General features: G+C 43.7%; 6 protein-coding genes across 6 annotated transcripts in view; 5 read left to right on the top strand and 1 right to left on the bottom strand.

The window, feature by feature from the left end:
* The window catches only part of LOC121627589 (NLR family CARD domain-containing protein 3-like), a 90,446-nt gene that overhangs the window by 33,825 nt on the left and 33,303 nt on the right, over window positions 1–23,318 (top strand). The gene's annotated exons all lie outside the window — the stretch shown is intronic.
* The window catches only part of LOC121627610 (gastrula zinc finger protein XlCGF8.2DB-like), an 83,575-nt gene that overhangs the window by 36,572 nt on the left and 23,685 nt on the right, over window positions 1–23,318 (top strand). The window lies entirely within an intron of this gene.
* Window positions 862–3,557, bottom strand: LOC121627621 (gastrula zinc finger protein XlCGF57.1-like). The gene is made up of 2 exons (XM_041966639.1): window positions 2,950–3,557; window positions 862–2,760 (listed from the first exon to the last, which is right to left on the bottom strand). Exons 1-2 carry the CDS (start codon window positions 3,119–3,121, stop codon window positions 1,595–1,597), a joined length of 1,338 nt encoding a protein of 445 aa, XP_041822573.1. The 5' UTR covers window positions 3,122–3,557; the 3' UTR covers window positions 862–1,594.
* On the top strand, window positions 3,891–7,835 carry LOC121627625 (gastrula zinc finger protein XlCGF57.1-like). The gene is made up of 2 exons (XM_041966642.1): window positions 3,891–4,403; window positions 5,768–7,835. The coding sequence occupies exons 1-2, from the start codon at window positions 4,346–4,348 to the stop codon at window positions 7,012–7,014; spliced, it is 1,305 nt and encodes a 434-aa protein (XP_041822576.1). The 5' UTR covers window positions 3,891–4,345; the 3' UTR covers window positions 7,015–7,835.
* On the top strand, window positions 8,328–12,134 carry LOC121627622 (gastrula zinc finger protein XlCGF26.1-like). Its single transcript, XM_041966641.1, has 2 exons — window positions 8,328–8,776; window positions 10,862–12,134. Exons 1-2 carry the CDS (start codon window positions 8,605–8,607, stop codon window positions 12,004–12,006), a joined length of 1,317 nt encoding a protein of 438 aa, XP_041822575.1. The 5' UTR covers window positions 8,328–8,604; the 3' UTR covers window positions 12,007–12,134.
* LOC121627617 (zinc finger protein OZF-like) lies at window positions 13,725–22,817 on the top strand. The gene is made up of 2 exons (XM_041966634.1): window positions 13,725–14,320; window positions 21,130–22,817. Exons 1-2 carry the CDS (start codon window positions 14,149–14,151, stop codon window positions 22,347–22,349), a joined length of 1,392 nt encoding a protein of 463 aa, XP_041822568.1. The 5' UTR covers window positions 13,725–14,148; the 3' UTR covers window positions 22,350–22,817.

Below are 23,318 nucleotides of genomic sequence, written 5' to 3'. Positions count from 1 at the left end.
CTTTTTAAACTCTGCTTTGTTTTCTCTTGTGTTTTACATCCTCTGAGCTTTTAATGTGTCCTTTCGTGTTTTGAAATGTGCTAATAGATACAATGCATTATTATTATTATTATTATTATTATTATTATCTTATCTTCCTCTTGACTTTGATCATCTCCATTTCTTTTCCTTTCCGGTACCATTTCATCATCTTTGTCCATTCTCTCAGCAGCTTCTGCTGCTGTTCTGCTGTTCAATGAGACGCTGCTGCCACCCAGTGGACATCAGGGGAAACATCAGCAGTCAGGAAGGAGGTCTTTCCTGCAGTGCAGTCCAGCACTCACAATAAAGCTCATATTTTATCTGTAAGACTCATATTTTGATGCCTTTCTTTGTCATCTGTGATGTGAAAACATCCGATTTCCACACAGTCAGAGAAAGTCATAAAGTCCTGTCCCTCCTGCTGGCAGCCAAACCAGGACCAGCAAAAACCATTTTGTCCCCAGATGTTAAAGTTTGCAGCTGCTGCTCCTGCACTGCTCTGTGTTCAAAGACACGGCTAAAACACACGAGCTGAATCGTGTTCTACTGAACCTCGTATTCCTTTCACCCTGAAGAGTCATGACTTCATGAGCTTCTTAAATGACAAAATCCTCATTATTCGAGACAAAATTCACGACCTCCTGCCCTCAACTTGTCCTGATGTATCTTCAAACATAGAAACCTGACAAACAGCTGTATATTGATGATGTACATTTAGAATGCTTTTCTCCCATCGACCTTCAACTAACTTCATCAATAACTTCATCCAAACCATCAACCTGTGCGTTTGACCCCACCCATTAAGGCTGCTTAAGGAAGTTTTCTCCTTCATTAGCACTTTATTAGATATCACCAAAAGGCTTCAGACCACAGTCCTTTCTAGTAGCTGTAATTCAACCAGCCAGAACACTGATGCAAGCTGGGTAACGATTGTTCATACAAATTGCATGCTGCCCACCGAGAGCCTGCTTTTATTTGTACAGCAGCTCACATGGACAGTGAGTGCTTCACATAGAAAAGACAGAATGGACATAAAAACTGATGAAAACAGTTGACTGTAAAATAAGATGGAAAATAAAGATAAAGACAATGCATAAAACCACAGAACAAAATAATGAAATCTATCTATAAGTATGAGGATATATATATATACACGTGTATATATCCTCATAGAAATATGATCCCTGTGCAGTTTTCTGATACACACTATGATAATAATCCGTCAGTCCTCTGAGAGCTGTCCCACTGATGATCTGACTCGTCAGCTTTCAGGGGCAGCTGCAGATGTGACATGTTTGAAAATAAAGTTGTCAGATTTTCTGAGTTAATATTCAGACATTTTTCAACATACATGAATTTAACATATTTACAACCAGACGACCTCAAACACGAGTTTAACACTGCAGTTGGTCAAAAAAACACACGTCTCATTGGGGACACACTGAAATGTCAACCTGTGCGTCTCAGGGACTCACTGCACTGAAAACCAGTGTTGGAGTCGGTCTCACAGCTTTAAACTGATCGACTGACTCGTCTTGTCCTCGGTGCTTCAGTCCTGCTGCAGGAAACTGCCTCAACAAGCGTCTCTGCAGCTTCTTTTGTCTCCACTGCTCTCACTGACACACTTGTGATTTTTGAAAATATGGAGCCTGGTGAATCTTTTATCACAAACACTGCAGCTGAACGGTTTCTCCCTTGTGTGAACAGTCAAGTGTCGTCTCATGTGTGTATTTCTTGTGAATGTTTTACCACAAACTGAACAGCTGAACGGTTTCTCCCCGGTGTGCATTCGTATGTGTGTGGACAAAGTGCTTCTGCGACTGAAACTTACTTTACAAACTGGACACGTGAAAGGTTTTTCTCCTGTGTGAACTCTGAAGTGTGCGGTCAAATTTGAGCTTTGTGAGAATGTTTTACCACAGACAGAACAATCGAAGGGTTTCTCCCCTGTGTGGATTCTCAGGTGGTCTCTCAAATGTCTATTTTGTGCAAATCCTTTAGCGCAGACAGAACAACTGAAGGGTTTCTCTCCTGTGTGGATTCTCATGTGCATCACGACATCTCTTCTCCATTGAAAAGTTTTGTTACAAACTGAGCAGCTGAAACATTTTCCTTCTGAATGAAGTCTCATGTGAGTCATTAAGGAGTCCTTCTGGTTGTATCTTTTACCACAAACTGAGCAACTAAATGGTTTCACTCCTGTTTGGATGTAATTGTCTTTCTGTAAATCGCTTGTGTGGCCAAAGCTTGAAGCACACTCAGAGGAGCTAACTGAAGTTTTTCCAGTTTTACATTTAACATCACTGACAGGTACTTCATTGTTCTGTAGAGGGTTTAAACCTGACTGAGGTTCTCTGGTCTCCTCCCAATCACAACTGTCATCAGTCTCAGGTTGTAAATGTGTATCAGGATCTGAGGTCCTGGCTGGTTCTGGTCCTCCACAGTCCTCTCCATCAGATTCTGTTTTCATCTGTTCAGTTTGTCTCTGATGAAGCTGTGAGGACTGAGGTTCCTCTTCATCCTCTTCTTCACTCTTCACAGGGACAGGAGGGGACGTGAACTTGGTGATATCAGCCTCCTCCAGACCTCCCAGCTGCTCTCCCTCCTGACTGGTCCACAGCTCCTCCTGTTCCTCTTTAATGTGAGGCGGCTCTGCTGGGTCCTCCTGGTCCAGACTGGATCTCCAGTCCTGCTGCTCAGGAGGATCCTCTTCTTTCCTCCCCAACAGCAGCTGGACGTCTGTGGAGGATAATGAGACACAGACACACCTTTTAGAAAAAAAATGTTTCCTGCAAACTCAAAACAAAGTAGCTGATTGTGGACTACAAACAGTTTAAACATCACGGTGTAGTTCATGTGCACGAGGGATGATCTTAATGTTCAATCTCCTGATGACTAAAACGTGAAGAACCAGTAAAGAGTCCAAACCTGCTCTGTGTAACCGGACTTCAGGCTTGAAAACAGCGTCCAGTAGTTTCTGTTGTCGACAAACTTCCTCCTCGTACTCTGCTATCGTTCTTTCAAACTGCTCAAATATCTCTTCAGCAGCCGCAGTTAGTCGCTGCTTCACAAAAGCTCTCAGCGTTTGGACTTTAGACATTTTGACTGATTCACAGCAGCTTTTCCTCCAGACTCACTCCGTTAGAAACTCTTTGTTCTCTCTGATGATTAAATGACGCTCGGCTCCGTCTATTTCCAGCTAGCGGGCTAAGTTAGCTTCATTAGCTTCGTCGGACAGCAGCAGATCGTTCAGATGGAAAACAGCGTCAAATAAAGGGAACAGCACAGAGTCTATTCACACAGCTCTATCTGGACATTTGGGCTCCGTGAAAAATACAGTTTGGTCTCTGTCGAAGCTACTCCGACTAGCACCGTGAGGCCGAGCTCCGTCTATTTCCTGCTAGCAAGCTACGCGAACTTCCTTTAGCATTGTTGGCTAACAGGAGATGAGTCTGGGCTGAAACATCCCGAAAGTTTACACAAAGTCCACTTCAATAAGTTTATCCAGACAAACAGACTCTGCTGCTTCACTCAGACCGAATCTTATAACAACATGACACGGAACGGAAGTTAGCAAGTGAGCACACTGGGTTCCGGTTCTACGCCTTTGTTGATTTTCAATATATATGTATATGTATCGATTTATTTATTTTGGTATTTAGTACTGTTTACTTTTATTTCCTTTGTGGTGTCTCGGATTTACGTAAGTTATGGATCTGCGCATTTCTATTATAAGTAATTCTGAACAAATAGATACAGGCCTGTAAAAACGTTTGGTTACTTTCATTTTGAAAATCAAACAAGTGGCACCGGAAGTAACTATACTTAGATAGTAGATACATTGCTAAATTCTTCCGTATCGTATCATGTCGTTCCCATAAAATTCAGTCTGAGTGAAGCAGCAGAGTCTGTTTGTCTGGATAAACTTGTTGAAGTGGACTTTGTGTAAACTTTCGGGATGTTTCAGCCCAGACTCATCTCCTGTTAGCCAACAATGCTAAAGGAAGTTCGCGTAGCTTGCTAGCAGGAAATAGACGGAGCTCGGCCTCACGGTGCTAGTCGGAGTAGCTTCGACAGAGACCAAACTGTATTTTTCACGGAGCCCAAATGTCCAGATAGAGCTGTGTGAATAGACTCTGTGCTGTTCCCTTTATTTGACGCTGTTTTCCATCTGAACGATCTGCTGCTGTCCGACGAAGCTAATGAAGCTAACTTAGCCTGCTAGCTGGAAATAGACGGAGCCGAGCGTCATTTAATCATCAGAGAGAACAAAGAGTTTCTAACGGAGTGAGTCTGGAGGAAAAGCTGCTGTGAATCAGTCAAAATGTCTCATAAACGACTGGACGCTGTTTTCAAGCCGGAAGTCCGGTTACACAGAGCAGGTTTGGACTCTTTACTGGTTCTTCTCACTGGAAACTGTGCTGCAACAAGTACTCACATCCTGTACTTCAGTAAAAGTACTAATACACACTGTGGAAATACACTGCAAGTAAAACTACATGAATGTGTATGATGCATTTTACTGCTGCAGATGTTTCAGGTTGAGCTCATCCTAACTTCTCCATTTTCTGTTGGCTGGTTTCCTCTGCAGCAGTGCTGCCAGCTGTTCTGCTCAGTGTGGGGGGAGTCTGGATATGTTAGTGTCCCACCACGGTGCTTGTGGCACTCCTCAACTCTGGACTTTTGTTTCAGATAGATTGATCAATCCGACATCGATAACCTCCCATCAGTGTGTCTGTTGAGCTGGAGTGAGATAAAGTGTGTCACTGAACAGGTGTCCTCCAGCAGGTGTGACACAGAGCTCAGGCAACAGCGATCACCTTACTCCCCCCCATCATTTAGCTCTTTTTAAGAGAAATAATATCAATTTAGTTTCTCTTCTCATCTCAGCGCCTACATCAGGAAAGGTGTGCATTAACCTTTACTCATCACTGTCAGAGGTCCAGTCTGACAGTGATTGTTGATAAGACATAAGATAAGATAAGATAAGATAAGATAAGATAAGATAAGATATACTTTTAATGTCCCCGTGGGGAAATTTGAACAGGAACAGGCTTCAATTCGTTTTGTCAGTGACGTTGAATACACAGCGTAGCTCGAGGTTGTTCGCAGTGATCCTGTCCAGCGATGAATGTGCTTTTAATGTGGCTGCTTTACCTATTTTGACATTGTTGTCATGGTGACATTCATTGCTGCAGAGAATGTCTCTTTTTCTCTCGTGCACAATAGTTAGTTTCAGTGTCGTTCTCAGGAGATTTCTGAGTTAGAAATAGATATTGGACGAACCGTCTGAGCCTTGTCTGCCTTAATTTTTTGCTGGCCCAGTAATTCCAGATTATTTTGGCCCCGTTGAGGGATCAGTATTAGCTCTGTGCTAAATTCTCTGGAAACTCACGCTCACATGGTTGACAGCAGGACATCAAAGCTGGAGTATATTCAGCAAAATGGTTTATTGACATTCTGAAGCAGTGAAACACATTTCTATCTTCAGTTAAGGTTCATTTGAGCTCAGGACTCGTGGATTTACATGTTCACATAACCTGAGCATGCCACACAGCTGCCTTCATCACGGCCCTTTTAAGGCATTTCTGCTCTGACAATGAATGTAGTTTGTTTTAGTTTCGTCAGACTGACTTCCAGATATGTGCAACAAAACATACAACATTTCTCCACACATTGAAGAAGGTCGTGGTGTCAGTGGTTCAAATGGTTTAAAGGTGTGTCTGTGTCTCATTACCCTCCACAGACGTCCAGCTGCTGTTGGTGAGGAAAGAAGAGGATCCTGAGCAGCAGGACTGGAGATCCAGTCTGGACCAGGAGGACCCAGCAGAGCCGCCTCACATTAAAGAGGAACAGGAGGAGCTGTGGACCAGTCAGGAGGGAGAGCAGCTGGGAGGTCTGGAGGAGGCTGATATCACCAAGTTCACGTCCCCTCCTGTCCCTGTGAAGAGTGAAGAAGAGGATGAAGAGGAACCTCAGTCCTCACAGCTTCATCAGAGACAAACTGAGCAGATGAAAACAGAATCTGATGGAGAGGACTGTGGAGGACCAGAACCAGCCAGGACCTCAGATCCAGATAGACCTGACACTGATGACAGGACATCCCTGTCCTCTGAATCAGAGACTGATGACAGTTGTGATTGGGAGGAGACCAGAGACCCTCAGTCAGGTTTAAACCCTCCACAGAACAATGAAGTACCTGTCAGTGATGTTAAATGTAAAACTGGAAAAACTTCAGTTAGCTCCTCTGGATGTACTTCAGGCTCTGACCACAAGGGGCGTCTGCAGAGACGCAGTGGAAACCAAACAGGAGAGAAACCATTTCATTGCTCAGTTTGTGGTAAAAGATACAACCAGAAGAAATCCTTGACGACTCACATGAGACTTCATTCAGAAGGAAAACTGTTGAGCTGCTCAGTTTGTAAAAAGATTTTTAAACGGAGAGGAGACGTTGTGACACATATGAGAGTCCACACAGGAGAGAAACCTTTCAGTTGTTCTGTTTGTGGTAAAGGGTTTGCGCAAAAAGAACATCTGCGGCAACACTTCAGTGTCCACACAGGGGAGAAACCCTTTAGTTGTTCAGTCTGCAGTAAGGTATTTGCACAAAAGACACAAATGAGACATCACATGAGAATCCACACAGGAGAGAAACCCTTCGGTTGTTCCGTCTGTGGCAAAAGATTTGCGCAGTGCTCAAATATGACCAAACACTTACGAGTTCATACAGGAGAAAAACCTTTCTGCTGCTCAGTTTGTCAAGCAAGTTTCAGTCGCAGAGGCAATTTGTCCACACACATGAGAATGCATACTGGGGAGAAACCGTTCAGTTGTTCTGTTTGTGGTAAAAGATTTATACGAAAGGTAACGCTGACAAACCACGTGGCTCTCCACACGGGGGAGAAACCATTTAGTTGCTCAGTTTGCAGTAAAAGATTTATCCAAAAGGTCAATCTGACGCACCACATGGCACGTCACATGGGGGAGAATTGATAAAGCTGCAGAGTTTGTGGCAAAAGATTCGCTTGGCTCTGTCAGCTCAAAATCCATCAGTGTGTTGGTCCTCAGACGTCACAGCTTCATCAAAGCCAAACTGAAGAAAGCAGAGATGCAGACAAATCGAATACAGGAGGAGGACTGAGGAGGACTAGAACCAGCAGGGTACTTGAAACCAGAAACATATTGACAACCAGCAACTGATGTCAAGACATCACACTCCTCCTAACCTGAGAGCGATGACAGTTATGATTGGAGGAGAGCTGGGAACTTCAGTCAGGTTTAAACAAAACAATGAAGTACCTGTAAGTGATGAAAATTCAGTGCAGAAACCTTTGAGTTCAGTCCGACATGCTCCGGTGCTCATGAACAAGACTAATTCCAACTTGTGGCTGCAGCTTTACTTTGTACCCTTATTGTTCACTTGCTCCCGACTCAGCGTGTCTTTGTTTCACTCATGATTCAACCGGAGTGTTTCATGTCCATCTCAGTTTGTCCGAGTCTTCTGCCTCTTTAGTTTCAGCTCCAAGTCATTTAGAAGAAATAAGTATATGATGACAACTTTTTCTGCAAAATATGTCCTTCGGACCAGATCATTTTTGCCTGGAAAACAGTCTTTCAGGATTGAGTTTCTTTAAAATTCTTCAGTGAATGAAGGATATTTTGTCATTCCTTTGGAGGAGATTCATTTTTTTTACTGGAAACTGTTATTTATATTCTCACACCTTCGACGTGGTTTCATTTGTTTTAAGAAAATGATTTTAAAACCTCAACAGGTAGAAATGAGTGAAAACAATGTTTTACATTTTTCCGCTGGTTTCTGATGTCCATTATAAACTTTTTGTAAACCCTGAGAAGCTACTCAGAAAATGTGTCATGCTTTAATAACTGTCTTGATTTATCATTTGGATAACCAAACATTTATGGAACAATTAGCGAAGGCTAATCCATCAGGTGGGAAGTCAAGGCTCCTGGCCTGAAGTGGTTGGGCTCTCTGGGATGCACAGTCTTGACTTAACTTTGTGGTATTTCATTTCGTCAAGCAAAGGATCAGAATAATTCTACCCCTGTTAATTCTTAACAACAGACACACGATGGAAAAATGAAACTTTGGTCACTTTTATTTTGAAGATCAAAAAAATAACCAGAACCGGAAATAACTATATTTCCTGTTGCTAACATGCTAACTTTTCCCGTTATGTGTCAGGTCGTTATTATAAGATTCAGTCTAAATGAAGCAGCAGAGTTATTTTGAAAATCAGCAAAGAAGTGGAACCGGAAGCAACGGTACTTCCTGTGGCTAACATGCTAACTTCTTCCGTTTCGTACCACGTTGTTACCGGGCGATTCAGTCTGAGTGAAGCAGCAGAGCCTGTTTGTCTGGATAAACCTGTTGAAGTGGACTTTGTGTGAACTTTCGGGATGTTTCAGCCCAGACTCATCTCCCGTTAGCCATCAATGCTAAAGGAAGTTAGCGTAGCCTGCTAGCAGGAAATAGACGGAGCCGAGCGTCATTTAATCATCAGGGACAACAAAGAGTTTCTAACGGAGTGAGTCTGGAGGAAAAGCTGCTGTGAATCAGTCAAAATGTCTAAAGTCCAAACGCTGAGAGCTTTTGTGAAGCAGCGACTAACTGCGGCTGCTGAAGAGATATTTGAGCAGTTTGAAAGAACGATAGCAGAGTACGAGGAGGAAGTTTGTCGACAACAGAAACTACTGGACGCTGTTTTCAAGCCTGAAGTCCGGTTACACAGAGCAGGTTTGGACTCTTTACTGGTTCTTCCTTCTTTCATTGAAATTGAATTGAACTGGTTTTCATTCAGCTGTCCAACATCGACCTTTAATTTCTATTATTTTATAATAGTTTTCAGTTCTTCAAGAGTCCATGTAGGACATGGATCATCGGTAGCTTCCATGTGACTCTGTCAGTTATTATCAGCTGAGATTGTCTGTGTGGGAATGGAAGGTATTTTCAGGCTTTTCCATTGAGCAGTCTGTGGTGGGTTGAACCAGCTGATCACAGACCAGCCTCTGTGCTGCAAAGGAACGATCTCTGAGAGAAGGTCGGCACCCTGAGCTGAATCTGCGCTCTTTTATCTTGCCATCTATAAGATAAGATAAGATAAAACTTTATTTATGCCCAGCCGGGGAAATTAGGGCATTACAGCAGCGTGTAGGAGGTGGAAACAAAAATAGCAGCAGAGATAGAGAAGTTCAAAAAAACGAAATACGAAATAAAAAGTTGACTATATCTATATATATGTCCTTAGTATACAAACACAATGAAATTTTGACTAAAAAAAGAACAAATGAAAGATTCAGTTTGTCATATCAGGGAGTTTCTGCTCTGTTTCCCTCGGTGGGCGATAGTTCAATGAAAGTAATTAGATTTCACCCGTGTTGATCTTGTATGCTGACAATTGATCATATTGTTCAAGTAATTGCATTAATTTATTTGAAAAGTATGTTGGTTGCCCTAAATATCTTAAAGTTTATGCTCTATGTATCGATGATGGTAGTGCGGCAATTGGCAGTTGCATGTGGCATTTGGGCCTGTGGTAGCATTGTAGCAGCTAACAATAGCTAAAGCGGTGGTAGTATGATAGTATCTTAGCAGTTAGCATTGGCATCTAGCAGTTAACATTAACAGTATAGGTGAATCTAGCTTTATTGTCTCTTTCTGTTCCTCTTAGCAGGTAGCAGTTGGCATTAGCTTTGGCTAAATGGTAGCATCTGTCCTGGCCACTACCTGGAGCATCTGTGGGTCAGTTGAACGTGGCGGTGCTGTTTGGATTGTGTAGGAGCAGTGTGAACTGGCACTAGGGGGGGTGACTCTGGGACGCCAGAGTTCACCGCCTAGCCTCCTGGAGGTGTCGTGGGACTAAGTAGGCGAAGCACGGTTGAAGGGAGGTTTCCACCTGATGACCCCCAGAGACGTGTTAGGAATCACTGCTCTTTGGCAGGTATAGAGGCAGATTAGAGCTCCAAGGTTCTTCACTGAGAATGAATCCTCTTTTTGAGCACAAGTATCTTGTGTTCAAATTATCAATGTTCTCATCAAATCAAAAAAAAAGGAGTGAATGCAAGAAAGATGGATACAGCACGGTGCATTTTAGATGAAGTTCAACACTGTTGAGATAAATCAGAATTTCTAGCTTCTCTGGAAGAGGTGAGAGCTCGCAGTCGCTCCCTGATGTTCTGCCCTCGCTCTTTCCTCCCTCCAGCTGCCTCACGCCGCCCACCGTTTCCCAGGCCATAATGGCAGTATAACTGCCCAGCCAGGCTCTCGCTTGGTGCGATTACGTTGATGGGAAGCCCGCGGTCCTTCATGTCTGCAGTCGTCTCCTCTGACGTCTTATGAATGAGGGCTGTGGATTTTGTCCCCCATGAAAGGTGCTTGCTGTGGACATCCAAACTCCACTGAGGAGCGTCGACTCTATCCAGGAGCGTTTGTCCTCACAGCTCAGTTTAGCAGGTTTCCTGCTGAAATGATTGAGTTTGACCTTCTTCATCACTGTGAGCTCATCCTCACAAACTGATAGAGACACACTGGGTCGTCTGTTACTCAAAGAAAAAATGATGAAGTCAATGATGCATTGACGTAATCGGCTGTTCCGTTTGTGTTGCGCTCAGGGACCAGTCAGAAGAACGTGTCGGGCGACTATTTTATGTTTTTTTCTCTATTGCTAAAGAAAACGTAAATGCTTTTTTGTATTTTTGAATTGCCTTGCAGGCCTGATCAAACAGACTTGTATGCAGTCGGGCTGCCAGAGTTTCCCCACCCCACCTTCAGAATATGTTCAGAGGGTGAACAGGTGTGTCTGTGTTTCATTATCCTCCACAGACGTCCAGCTGCTGTTGGGGAGGAAAGAAGAGGATCCTCCTGAGCAGCAGGACTGGAGATCCAGTCTGGACCAGGAGGACCCAGCAGAGCCACCACAAAATAATGAGGAACAGGAGGAGCTGTGGACCAGTCAGGAGGGAGAGCAGCTCGGAGGTCTGGAGGAGGCTGATATCACCAAGTTCACGTTCCCTCCTGTTCCTGTGAAGAGTGAAGAAGAGGATGAAGAGGAACCTCAGTCCTCACAGCTTCATCAGAGACAAACTGAACAGATGAAAACAGAATCTGATGGAGAGGACTGTGGAGGACCAGAACCAACCAGGAACTTAGATCCAGACACACATTTACAACCTCAGACTGATGACAGGACTGCAGATTTTTCTAAACTTAAGAAAAAAGTCAGTGATGATTGGAAGAAATGCAGTGAACCTGAGTCAGGTTTAAACTGTCTGAAAAGTAACAGTGAATGTCATTCTGCCAGGAAATCATTTAGCTGCCTTGTGTGTGGTAAACGATTCAGCCAAAAGTCAAATCTTCAGAACCACATGAGAATTCACACAGGAGAGAAACCATTTAGTTGCGTAGTTTGCAGTAAAAGATTTATACAAAAGGTACACCTGTTACGACACATGGCTCTCCACACAGGAGAGAAGCGGGACCGCTGCAGTGATCGTGGCAAAAGATTGACTCGGCAGTCCCAGCTCAAAACCCACCAGTGTGCTGGTCTTCAATCCTCACAGTTTCATCAAAGCCAAACTGAAGAGAGCAGAGATGCAGAGCACGTAAACAGAAAGGCTGAAGGAGAGGACTGTGGAGGACCAGAGCCAGACAAAAATTCAGATCCAGATAGACATTTACAACCTGACACTCATGACAAGACGTCTCACTCCTCTGAATCTGAGACTGATGACAGTTGTGATTGGGAGGAGACCAGAGAGCCTCAGTCAGGTTTAAACCCTCTACAGAACAATGAAGTACCTGTCAGTGATGTTAAATGTAAAACTGGAAAAACTTCAGTTAGCTCCTCTGGATGTACTTCAAGCTCTGACCACAAGGGGCGTCTGCAGAGACGCAGTGGAAACCAAACAGGAGAGAAACCATTGAGTTGCTCAGTTTGTGGTAAAAATACCAACGGAAGAAATCTTTAAAGCAACACATGAGACTTCATTTAGAAGGAAAACATTTCAACTGCTCAGTTTGTCAAAAAAAATTCCAATGGAAAACAAGTCTTCGGAGGCACATGCGAGTCCACACAGGGGAGAAACCCTTCAGTTGTTCTGTCCGTGGTCAAGGGTTTACACAAAACTCAAATTTGACTGCACATCTTAGAGTTCATACTGGAAAAAGACCTTTCTCATGCTCAGTTTGTAAAGAAAGTTTTGGTCACAAACGTGTTTTGGATGATCACATGAGAAGGCACACTGGGGAGAAACCCTTCAGTTGTTCTGTCTGTGGCAAAAGATTTCCACAACGCAGTGCTTTGGTGTCCCATGAAACAGTTCATATGGACAAAAAAACCCTTCACACCGACAATCAGTGAATGAGAAATATTTTGACTTGTTTCAGGTCAAGTGTTATTGATCTGTATTTTATTTCAGCAGCCTGCCTTCTTATGTCTCGTTTCAGGATAAAGATTCATTCATTCAAGGTTTCTGTTTTTACTTTAGAACTGGTAAAAATCTCACGGCTTCAACATATTGTCATTTGTTTGAAGATGTTTGAAGAAGCTCATTAACGGTTATCAATGAGTAAATAATATGTTTTTTAATGATTACTTTTCTGACACTTATGATATCCATTCTAAACTTTTTGTCAACTTTTAGAAGTGACGGAGAAAAAAATGAGCTTTGAAAAGTGTTTTGATTTTCTTTTGTTGATCATCTGTAGTATTAATTGTCAATGATTCAATATATGTTTTTTCCATATTTGTTCTTTTATATAGCCCTTTGTATAAAATGTACACACATATATATAGTCAGCTTTTATTTTGTACTTTGTATTTCTCTATTCTGTTGCTATTTGTTTTCCAAGCGTGCTGCATGTCACACCTGAATTTTCCCGGTTGGGGATCAATAAAGCCTTATCTTATGAAGACCTCATATTGGAAATGATTGTGTGATTATGCTAACATGCTGACGTTCACGAAGTCGGGCTGTTACTGGGCTGCTTGGAGGTTTTGTGGATCTTTGTGGATTTGATGAGGAAGAAGAAATAAAAAGGCGAGCTCTGGTTCTGCTGCACAGATGTTCACTGTCCATCGTAGGTCCAACCACGTGTCCTCTCTGTCCAAAGTGTGTATGTTGTTGTCCTCCAATGAGTGCCCCTTGTCTTTCAGGTGGATCTTTTACGCAAGGAAAAGTACTAATACCACTATGTAGAAGTACTAATTCCCAGTACAACTTCTGCATTATAAGTTGAATTAATATTTTTTTAAGCAAAATGTAATTCCAGTATTCATAATGCAGATTGAGCTCTTTCCTAATGTTATTCCATGAATATTTCTTTCTGGGATTGATGCTTTAGTCACAGTAAACTGCTTTTTGGAACAGAGGAGCTGCTCTGTTTCATAGAAAAAACACACTCAGTACTTTCTGTGCTGCAGTTTCTCCAGAAGCTGCTCTAGAGCTGACTTTTACTTTGACACCACAGCAGGAAGTGGACTCTGCCACCCAGAGCTCGTTCTGTTGTTATGAGTGGATGAACATGTTCAGTAACTTCAGGCACGTTTTGAACGCTCTGCACTGATTCCTAATTGAGAGATACAGGCCTGAATAATCCAGAGTTGGTCACTTTTATTTTGAAAATCAGCAAAGAAGAGGAACCCAAAGCCACGATCCTTCCTGTGGCTAACATGCTAACTTCTTCCGTGACGTCGCTCCCATAAAATTCAGTCAGTTGAAGTGGACTTTGTGTAAACTTTCGGGATGTTTCAGCCCAGACTCATCTCCCGTTAGCCAACAATGCTAAAGGAAGGTAGCGTAGCTTGCTAGCAGGAAATAGACGGAGCTCGGCCTCACGGTGCTAGTCGGAGTAGCTTCGACAGAGACCAAACTGTATTTTTCACGGAGCCCAAATGTCCAGATAGAGCTGTGTGAATAGACTCTGTGCTGTTCCCTTTATTTGACGCTGTTTTCCATCTGAACGATCTGCTGCTGTCCGACGAAGCTAATGAAGCTAACTTAGCCTGCTAGCTGGAAATAGACGCAGCCGAGCGTCATTTAATCATCAGAGAGAACAAACAGTTTCTAACGGAGTGAGTCTGGAGGAAAAGCTGCTGTGAATCAGTCAAAATGTCTAAAGTCCAAACGCTGAGAGCTTTTGTGAAGCAGCGACTAACTGCGGCTGCTGAAGAGATATTTGAGCAGTTTGAAAGAACGATAGCAGAGTACGAGGAGGAAGTTTGTCGACAACAGAAACTACTGGACGCTGTTTTCAAGCCTGAAGTCCGGTTACACAGAGCAGGTTTGGACTCTTTACTGGTTCTTCTCACTGGAAACTGTGCTGCAACAAGTACTCACATCCTGTACTTCAGTAAAGGTACTAATACACACTGTGGAAATACTTCACTGCAAGTAAAAGTCCTGTATTCAGAACCTGACTGAAGTAAAAGTATGTGAGTATTATCAGCAGTACTTGAAGTCAAAGTGTTGGTGTAGCAGTAAAATGTTCCTGTCAGTGTTTCTCATCATATCTGATGTTTGTGGATTAATATTCCTGCTGCATTCATGTGGATGTTGTATTTTACTGCAGTAGCTGTTTCAGGTTGAGCTCATTTGAAGTACTTTATGTACTGTTGGCAGGTTTAATCTACAGCGATGCTTCATATTCTAGAAGATCATCATATGTTTGTAGCGTGGCTCCTGTGAGAACCTGAAATCAGAACCAAATCTGACAGCAATCGTCAGTGAAGCTTTCAAACAAAGGTAGTGACGTAAAAAGTACAATATTTCCCCCTGAGATGTCTTGGAGTAGACCTCAAATACTGCAAAGAAAGCAAGTTCATTTTCATTTTTAAACAACACAATACGAGTGTTTAAACTCTGATTCAGGAATCAGTATTTGGTGGAATCACCCTGACTTTCAGTCGCAGGCTTCGTCTTGTCTTTCTCTCCATCAAACCTCAGTCTGGCTCCTCTTCACTTCTCATTGATGAAGGTTTTTTTTCTAGCTTTACACGACTTGAGTCCTGCCTGGAAGGAGCCCGTTTTGAAAACCGGTCTCTCCGTGCGCTTCACCCCGGCTGCCATTTGCCGCTCTTTTTGTTTGTCACATGATGTCATCCTGCGGTTGCTGAGTGACATTTGAATGAGGTGGCGGTCATCCTGGTCGCTGGTCGTTTTCACCCTCTGCCGGTCTGTAGCTTTGTTGTCCCGGATGTTTGCCTCTTGACCTTGTTCCTATGAAAGGCCGTCTTAGAACTTTTAAAGGATGGAAGCAGCCTGATGCCAGTAAAGCCTGATTTGAACCTTCTTTTCCTCACTCAAACATTTCGCCATGGTCAATCGGTGCTTCTACCACTGTTTGTGCCATCCAGCTGGACCTTTGCAAGAGGATAGAGATGAGCACAGCAGTGTTTTTATGTACTTTTCCTTGTTAAATAAGATTTGGTTCATGATATTCAGTACCTGTGTATGTGTGTGATCTACTGTATAAATATATATAAAAAACAGTTTTTTCTCAAGCCATAAAGGCACACTTGCTATCTGAAAGTAACTAAGTGAAGCTGTCAGATGTGGTGGAGTCCTGTGGTGGAGTAGACTCATGAAGTTGCATTCAATGCTCCAGTGGAGCAGAAGTGCTCTGGCTGAGTGATTATTGACATTCAGCGTCAGTCACAGATTTCCGTACTTCTTAGATAAGCTATGCACATGTCGAGAAGAAAAGAAAAATAAAACAGCCAGTGAAAAGAGCAGTCATCATGAAACATGGTCACTCGATTTTTCCCAGTATGCTGTAAATTGTCCCAGTTTATGAGGAGTACTGGAATCTTCTCCATTTCATCAACGTCTGTTTTAATTTCCTTCCACATATTTAAGTTTGGACTCTCCTGTGATTCCAGCCTCCGGCAGCAGGTTCAATAAGTATTGATCTCTTTTCAGTCGTTCCTGAGCTCTATATCAAGCGTAATAGTCTTCATTAACGGTTGTATTTGAGGATGTGTTCTGGGACAGTGTGTATCCTCCTCCAGCAGTCTCTGAACTGGAGGGTTATTATCACAGTGAGGCCTCCTGTTGTAGGTCACACTGGCCTCAGATATATTCTGCACACAAAGAATCAGTCCTCGTCTAAATCACTTCTATGAATAATGAAGGAAAAACTGAACCAGGAGAAGAAGAATTTCTGTTGATGATTCAGTCACACAATCCATCAGCAGAAAACATGAATCAGATCAACACATCAGGATCCAACTATCATTAATGTCAGCATGTGCATGTAATCTAACTATTAGCAGAATATATGTGTGTAATCAAAGTATAGGAATATGACCCAAATATCCATCAGTTCCTCCTTTTGGTCTCATCTTACTGAGACCAACAGACCACTTACTCACAAAAAACCAAAAGCGTCAAAAGCCAACCTGTAGTCCCCATCTCCACCTGACACCTCAGGGACCAGTTCTGTCATCTGGTATGCTGGAGCGTCCCCTTTCTCTGTAGCTGCAACGATAACACGGAAACACAGAGATACATGGAATGCCAACAAACAGGTGGATTTTACTTGTGCCACTGTGCTCTCCACTGCCATGAATGCCTCATGATATACACGAACCTCATCGCGATCATAGAACAAGTTGACATGGAGGGGATCTGGAGGGGGGGCGTAGGGATGTAACATGTGTAGCCATGGCTTCCAGTCAGTGCATAGTGAATGCACCCCACCTCCTTCCTGTGTTTCTGGCTGCACCAACCCCCAACAGACATCAGCCCACTGCCCCTCAGCACCCGGAGAGTTGTCTGGAGCCAAAGCCATCCGAGAGTGAGAACAACTGAACGACTGTCCATCAGGAAAAGTCACAATCAGCCCCTCTGGCCCACACAATATGGAAGCACCGCTCCTCACGAGCAGGTCTCTGCCCATTCAGTTCACAGGACAACGTGGAGATGACACATGTCTGTGCTTAAACACTTGACCAGCAACAAGCGCGCACAGCGGAGAGGTCAAAGGCCGATGACTTGGCTGTCCCGAGAAACCAGTTAGTTAACAGTGTCTTTGGTCAAACAGGAGCTTTAATGGAGAATATTTAGCTCCTGAGTCCACCAGAAAAGGCAAATCCTCTTTCAACACAGTCAATGACAGGTATGGATCTGCCACCCCCCTGTCTGTGGTTCCCGGGCCCCCTCATTCATTGTCATAATCATGACCATCAGTCCAAGGTGTCAGGATAGGATCATTGTTGCGGGGGCCTAGTGCAGGGTATTGAGTGCTGGGGCCAGCCGCTGTGTTGGGGGCTTGATGAGTGGGAGGTTGGTGTTGTGCAGGCTGTGCTGTATCTGCCTGTGGAGGTCCATGTGCAGGACATCTTTTCGCCCAGTGTCCGCGTTGGCCACAAGCAAAGCAGACTGTAGATTGCTCTTGAGGCATCCCTCTTCCTCGCCCTCTTGGCCTAAACCCTCTGCGGCCCGCCCCCATACCACGCGTCCCCGACGCCGAGGCTGCATATACACGGGCGGATACGCCGGTGCAGGAGGAGCCTGATACACTACTGGGCTCTGCTATGGGATAACTGGCTGCTGGACCAGTTGAGCATACTGCTTCAGAGGTGTTTTCTTTGGAGTGGTTAGTTTGTCCAATTGTAATTTGAGCAGCTGCTCAGAGTTATTAACAACCTCTGCATCACGACTTCTTTGTTGTTCATCACTCTGCCGTACATAATGAGTCAGGGGGTTTTTCCCATCTCTCAGTGCTGTAGCCTTGTGGGTCGGGATTTGCTCCCATTTGACCCTGTACTGATTTAGGCATGCCATCCAATATCGCTTTTCTGAACAGTTTGAGTTGCAGTTTATCATGACCGGGGTGTGTTCCAACCGTTTCAGTCCAAATGGTTTTACATCGCAGTAAAAACTCTGGCATCCTCTCCTTGTCCTGTCTACAGAATGTCAAAGAGTGTGATGCTCCTTCTGACACAGGATGTATGTCACGCATTGTTTGTCCAGTTTGTGTGGCATACTGGAGACATGGTGTACTGGTGACACCGCAGTTGTTCTGGCTGAATCTTCAATTCTTTGCTGCTCATGAGCAGGGAGTTGGCGCCAAATAATGCTCTCCAATCTCCCATCGCCAATTTCCAGCCATTAGTTGACAAAATGTATTCATCCAGGTATGCCCCCCCCCCTCAGTGGGAGCAGGCATTTTCTCTGATATGCAGTTCATGTCAGATGAGAATGGTTGATGTACAACAGTGGAATTACTTTCAGTGAGAAGAGGCAGATTGAATTATTCTCCTCTTGAACCTAAACTGACCTCATGAAAGTCTCCCTCCTCTCTCGTGCTGGTGGGGGTGTAAGAAGGAATGTCTTCCTTTATCAGTCTCTCAGGGTCATGCCTCCACCCACGACTGCTTCTCATATCACAACCGTCACCAGGAAGGGGGGGAGACACTTTCAACATTCCTGTAATCTCAGCTGCACAAGCCGTCTCTCCCTCTCTCTCTGTCTCCTCATACTCTCCTCCTCAGGTACCAAATGATTGATGGAACATGAAGTAGTGGCGCCTGAATAGTTTGTTAGTTAGTGAAGTTTCTCCGATATACCGGGGAGGGGCAGTGACTGTTTGTGTGGCAGGCAGAGTGTGTAACATGGCTATGTCAGAATACATCTCTTCGCTATAACCGTACCATACTTTATGACTCTGCTTAAATCACGGTCCAGAATGTGCTGGAAAATCCCAACAGGGCAGATTCAGGATCAGGGTCAGTTTGTGTTTTTCAAAGCACAAGAATAGCATCTAAATATTGAACACCAGAAACCCTGGACTAATGCGCAGAACCAAAACTGATGTGCTCAGGAACCGTTAGCTGTCCTGCATCTGTTGCAGAGGGGTGAGGTCTGAGCAAAAAATGTCTGTAGCCTCACCTTTGAGGAATGCAGCCTCTGTAAAACTTTAAATTGTACGAGCTGAAGCCTGGCACTGATACAGCAATGATGTAGACTGTTTAATGCATTCTTCCATACATACTCTGCAATTTTAATATTGAGATCCTCTTCCCACTTTTCTTTGACCCTCACTGCAGGTTGAGCAGTCTTCTGGAAGAAAAACTGAACCAGCGATGAGATCAGGCCTTTAGTAGATAGAGAATTATCTTCAGGAAGGGACTCAAATGACTGTAAATTTTGTCTTATATGATTCCTTCATTGCAGAAAACGGAAAAAAGAGTTTTAGGCAGAGTATATTTCTTCTGTAATTGATCAAATGAGCAGAGCTGTTTATGAATGTAAAGATGTTTTATGGATTTAATGCCCCTGCGATCCCGTTCCTTAAAAACGGCCTCTGTCAATGAGGGGGGTAAAGGCATGATTATGCCAAATAGGAGCATGTACAGAACAATGTTTTCTGATTTGAAACCAGATCTTTTGACAGTTAGATAAAACTAAATGTTCTCCTTTACAAGGTGATATTGACCGGGGGGGATGAGAACAAAATTGTTGATGCTAAACTATGTTCAATTGCCAAACAGGAAGGCATTTCATTTATTGATTCCTGATCCTTTTCTAATTGCCAGTACACCATTGTCCTAATGTTAGCTGCCCAAAAACAACATAAAAAACACCTCCACATTCCTTTGGCTTATGAAGGTGTTGTTTAGAAATTCTGTGTGCCTTGTACCCCCAAATAAGTGGTAAAATACTGGAGTCAGTCTGTCTAAAGAATGACCTCGGTATGCATGTTGGGATATTTTGAAATGAAGAGAGGAACCTCGGCAGCGACTCCATTTTCACAGTGTTTACTCGGCCTATTAATGATATCGGGAACATTCTCCATTTCTCCATGTCCTTTTTTAAGGAATTTAATATCTCCAAGAAATTATATTTGAAAAGTAAATTAGAATTTTTGGTAATTTTTACCCCTCGATATTTAAGTGTTTGAAAGTTTAAATTGGGTTGACGACACAAAGGCAGGTTCCAGATCAGCTCCGAGAGCTACTAGGTCGCTCTTCTGCTAGTTTATAGTATACCCTGATACATTCCCGAAAGAATTGATTAAATCCAGTATATGAGGAACAGAATGTTCGGGGTCAGCTACAAAAACGGCAGTGTCATCGGCATAGAGTGACATTTTATGGTCTACGCCACCAACAGAAGTGGGTCTCATTGACCGGTTTTGTCTAATGCTAATTGCTAACGGCTCAATGGCGGGGGCAAATAACAACGGTGACAAGGGACACCCTTGACGAGTGCCCCTTTCAAGTGAAAATGTTGGTGACTTTTCCTGATTCGTGACCACTGACGCAGTGGGCTTAAGATATGCCATCTGCACCCACGAAACCAAAAGATCCCCCAGGCCAAACCTCTGCAGGACCCTAAACAGATACCCCCACTTCACCTGATCAAAGGCTTTCTCCGCATCCACCCACTTTCTCCTCCACCCCGTTCAAACGTGCCAGCTGTGGGGGCGGAGTCTTCATACCGCTCAGTTGACAGACTTCCGGGTAGGATGCACTGATGTTTCTTGCTCATAGCTCCTCCGAGGGCCCTCCTCCCTCCTCGATCCTCGCTCCTCAGATTGCGCTTTGGGACAAGATGGCGGACCAGAAGTACTTCCGGTTCGAGCGAGGACACGACAGTTTTGAGAAATGAGATGCTCCCTCTGTTACATTCCATCACTGACAGGTAGACAGACTTGGACAGACTCCTCGACTGCATTGTGGGAGATCTGCAGCCTTTGCAGCTTATTAAAAAAGAAAAAAGCATCAGTCTATATTGGCTGTAAACAGATCCTTTCCCACCATTATTTTTATTCTCCATTTAGGAAGAAACTCGACTGACTTCCATCCTGCAGGACAAACAACCTTTTTTCTACACAGCAAAACACACAAACAACTTCTGATCACAACCAAATAGTTCATTCTTTCCTCAAGTCCTGGGGAGTGACTTTATGTTAAAAAGATAAAGCCGAGAAACATTCTGCTGTGTGTCGAGTAACATTAATGATGGACGAAGATCATTTTTGTCCCATGTTGTTCATTAAAAGGTTCAGAATATGTCGTGTATCTGAGGTTCAACAGGAAGTGACAGTTTTCTAAAGGTGTGTCTGTGTCTCATTATCCTCCACAGACGTCCAGCTGCTGTTGGTGAGGAAAGAAGAGGATCCTCCTGAGCAGCAGGACTGGAGATCCAGTCTGGACCAGGAGGACCCAGCAGAGCCGCCTCACATTAAAGAGGAACAGGAGGAGCTGTGGACCAGTCAGGAGGGAGAGCAGCTGGGAGGTCTGGAGGAGGCTGATATCACCAAGTTCACGTCCCCTCCTGTCCCTGTGAAGAGTGAAGAAGAGGTAGAAGAGGAACCTCAGTCCTCACAGCTTCATCAGAGACAAACTGAACAGATGAAAACAGAATCTGATGGAGAGGACTGTGGAGGACCAGAACCAGCCAGGAACTCAGATCCAGATAATTTACAACCAGATACTGATGACAAGACGTCTCACTCCTCTGAATCTGAGACTGATTACAAAATGTCTCACTCTGAATCTGAGAGTGATGACAGTTGTGATTGGGAGGAGACCAGAAAACCTAAGTCACGTTCAAAACCTCGACAAAATAAAGAAATACCTGTCAGTGATGTTAAATTTAAAACCGAAAAAACTTCAGTTAGCTCCTCTGAGTGTACTTCAAGCTCTGACCACAGGGGGCGTGTGCAGAATCTCAGTGGAATCCATGGAGAGAAACCATTTAGTTGCTCAGTTTGTGGTCAAAAATACCAACGGAAGAAATCTTTAAGGCAACACATAAGAATTCATTTAGAAGGAAGACATGTCAGCTGCTCAGTTTGTAAAAAGAAATTCCAATGGAAAGCAAGTCTTCGGAGGCACATGCGAGTCCACACGGGGGAGAAACCCTTCATTTGTTCTGTCTGTGGTCAAGGGTTTACACAAAACTCAAATTTGACTGCACATCTTAGAGTTCACACAGCAGAACACACTTTTACGTGCTCTGAATGCAAAGCAAGTTTCCGTCACAGACACCATTTGGTCCAACACAAGAGGCTCCACACTGGGAAGAAACCCTTCACTTGTTCTGTCTGTGGTAAAGCATTCTCACAACGCTCTAATGTGACCCGACACTTAAGAGTTCATACAGGAGAAAGACCTTTCTCATGCTCAATTTGTCAAGCAACTTTTGGTCACAAACGTGTTTTGGATGATCACATTAGAAGGCACACTGGGGAGAAACCCTTCAGTTGTTCTGTCTGTGGTAAAAGTTTTACACTACGCAGTGCTTTGGCGTACCATGAAACCGTTCATTTGGACAAAAAAACCCTTTGCATGTCCAGTTGAGAATGCATCGAGGGGAGAAACCATTTAGTTGCAGCATTTGTGATAAAAGATTCAGCGGGCTCATCTCAAATATCACAAGTGTGTTGGTGAGAGAGAAACTTGTTGAGCTCGTTTCCTACAGCAGGATTGAAGCACTGAGGGCAAGACTTGGCTGAACCCTGCTCAGTTCAAAACTGATCCAGACTCAAAAGAAAGTCCTGCTCCAGCTTTTCAGCTCGGATGAAACACGATGATTTTAATTTGTTAAAGGCAGACTGCTTCAGCCTCAGATTCACTTCCCCTGAACTTCACAATGGATTTGTTCCAGTTTCCAAAGGGTCACTACGGAAGCCGAGAACAGCCAGGTCCATATAAAAAATTTTTTCTCGTTTTCTCGTGATAACGAATTAATTATTTCGTTATCTCGAGATCACAAAGACTGTTTTCCCGTGATAACGAATTAATTAGTTCGTTATCTCGAGATCACAAAGACTGTTTTCCCGTGATAACGAATTAATTATTTCGTTATCTCGAGATAACAAAGACCGTTTTCCCGTGATAACGAATTAATTAGTTCGTTATCTCGAGATCACAAAGACTGTTTTCCCGTGATAACGTGTTAAATTATTTGGTTCTCGGATTACGTATAGCCTACACACAGAGCCTCCAACAGGACGGCGGTTAATTTGATGACAGGGGAACACGGAGCCGAGGTGGATTTCTGCCGAGTTTGGCTCCGGACAACTCAGAGTTGAGTCAGGAGAGAGGAGTGCTCACAGAGCTAACATTAGCAGCCGACGCTGCTAACTTTATGTTAGCAGCTGCAGTTAGCTCTCAGTTTAGTGAGGAAGCTGCTGCAGTCAGTCCACCGGGAATCGTAACGGTCTCTGTCATCGTCGCTGAAGGCTGTGTGCTGCTCCGGTCCGGAGTTATTCATCGTAGATGTGCTGTTTGTTAGGATGGCTTACTGTTAGCTGCTAATTTGGCCAG

Source organism: Chelmon rostratus, chromosome 24 (assembly GCF_017976325.1).
Source record: "Chelmon rostratus isolate fCheRos1 chromosome 24, fCheRos1.pri, whole genome shotgun sequence".
NCBI lineage: Eukaryota > Metazoa > Chordata > Actinopteri > Chaetodontiformes > Chaetodontidae > Chelmon > Chelmon rostratus.
The sequence above is the reverse complement of the archived record's forward strand: the minus strand, read 5'-3'. Positions and strand labels throughout refer to the sequence as shown.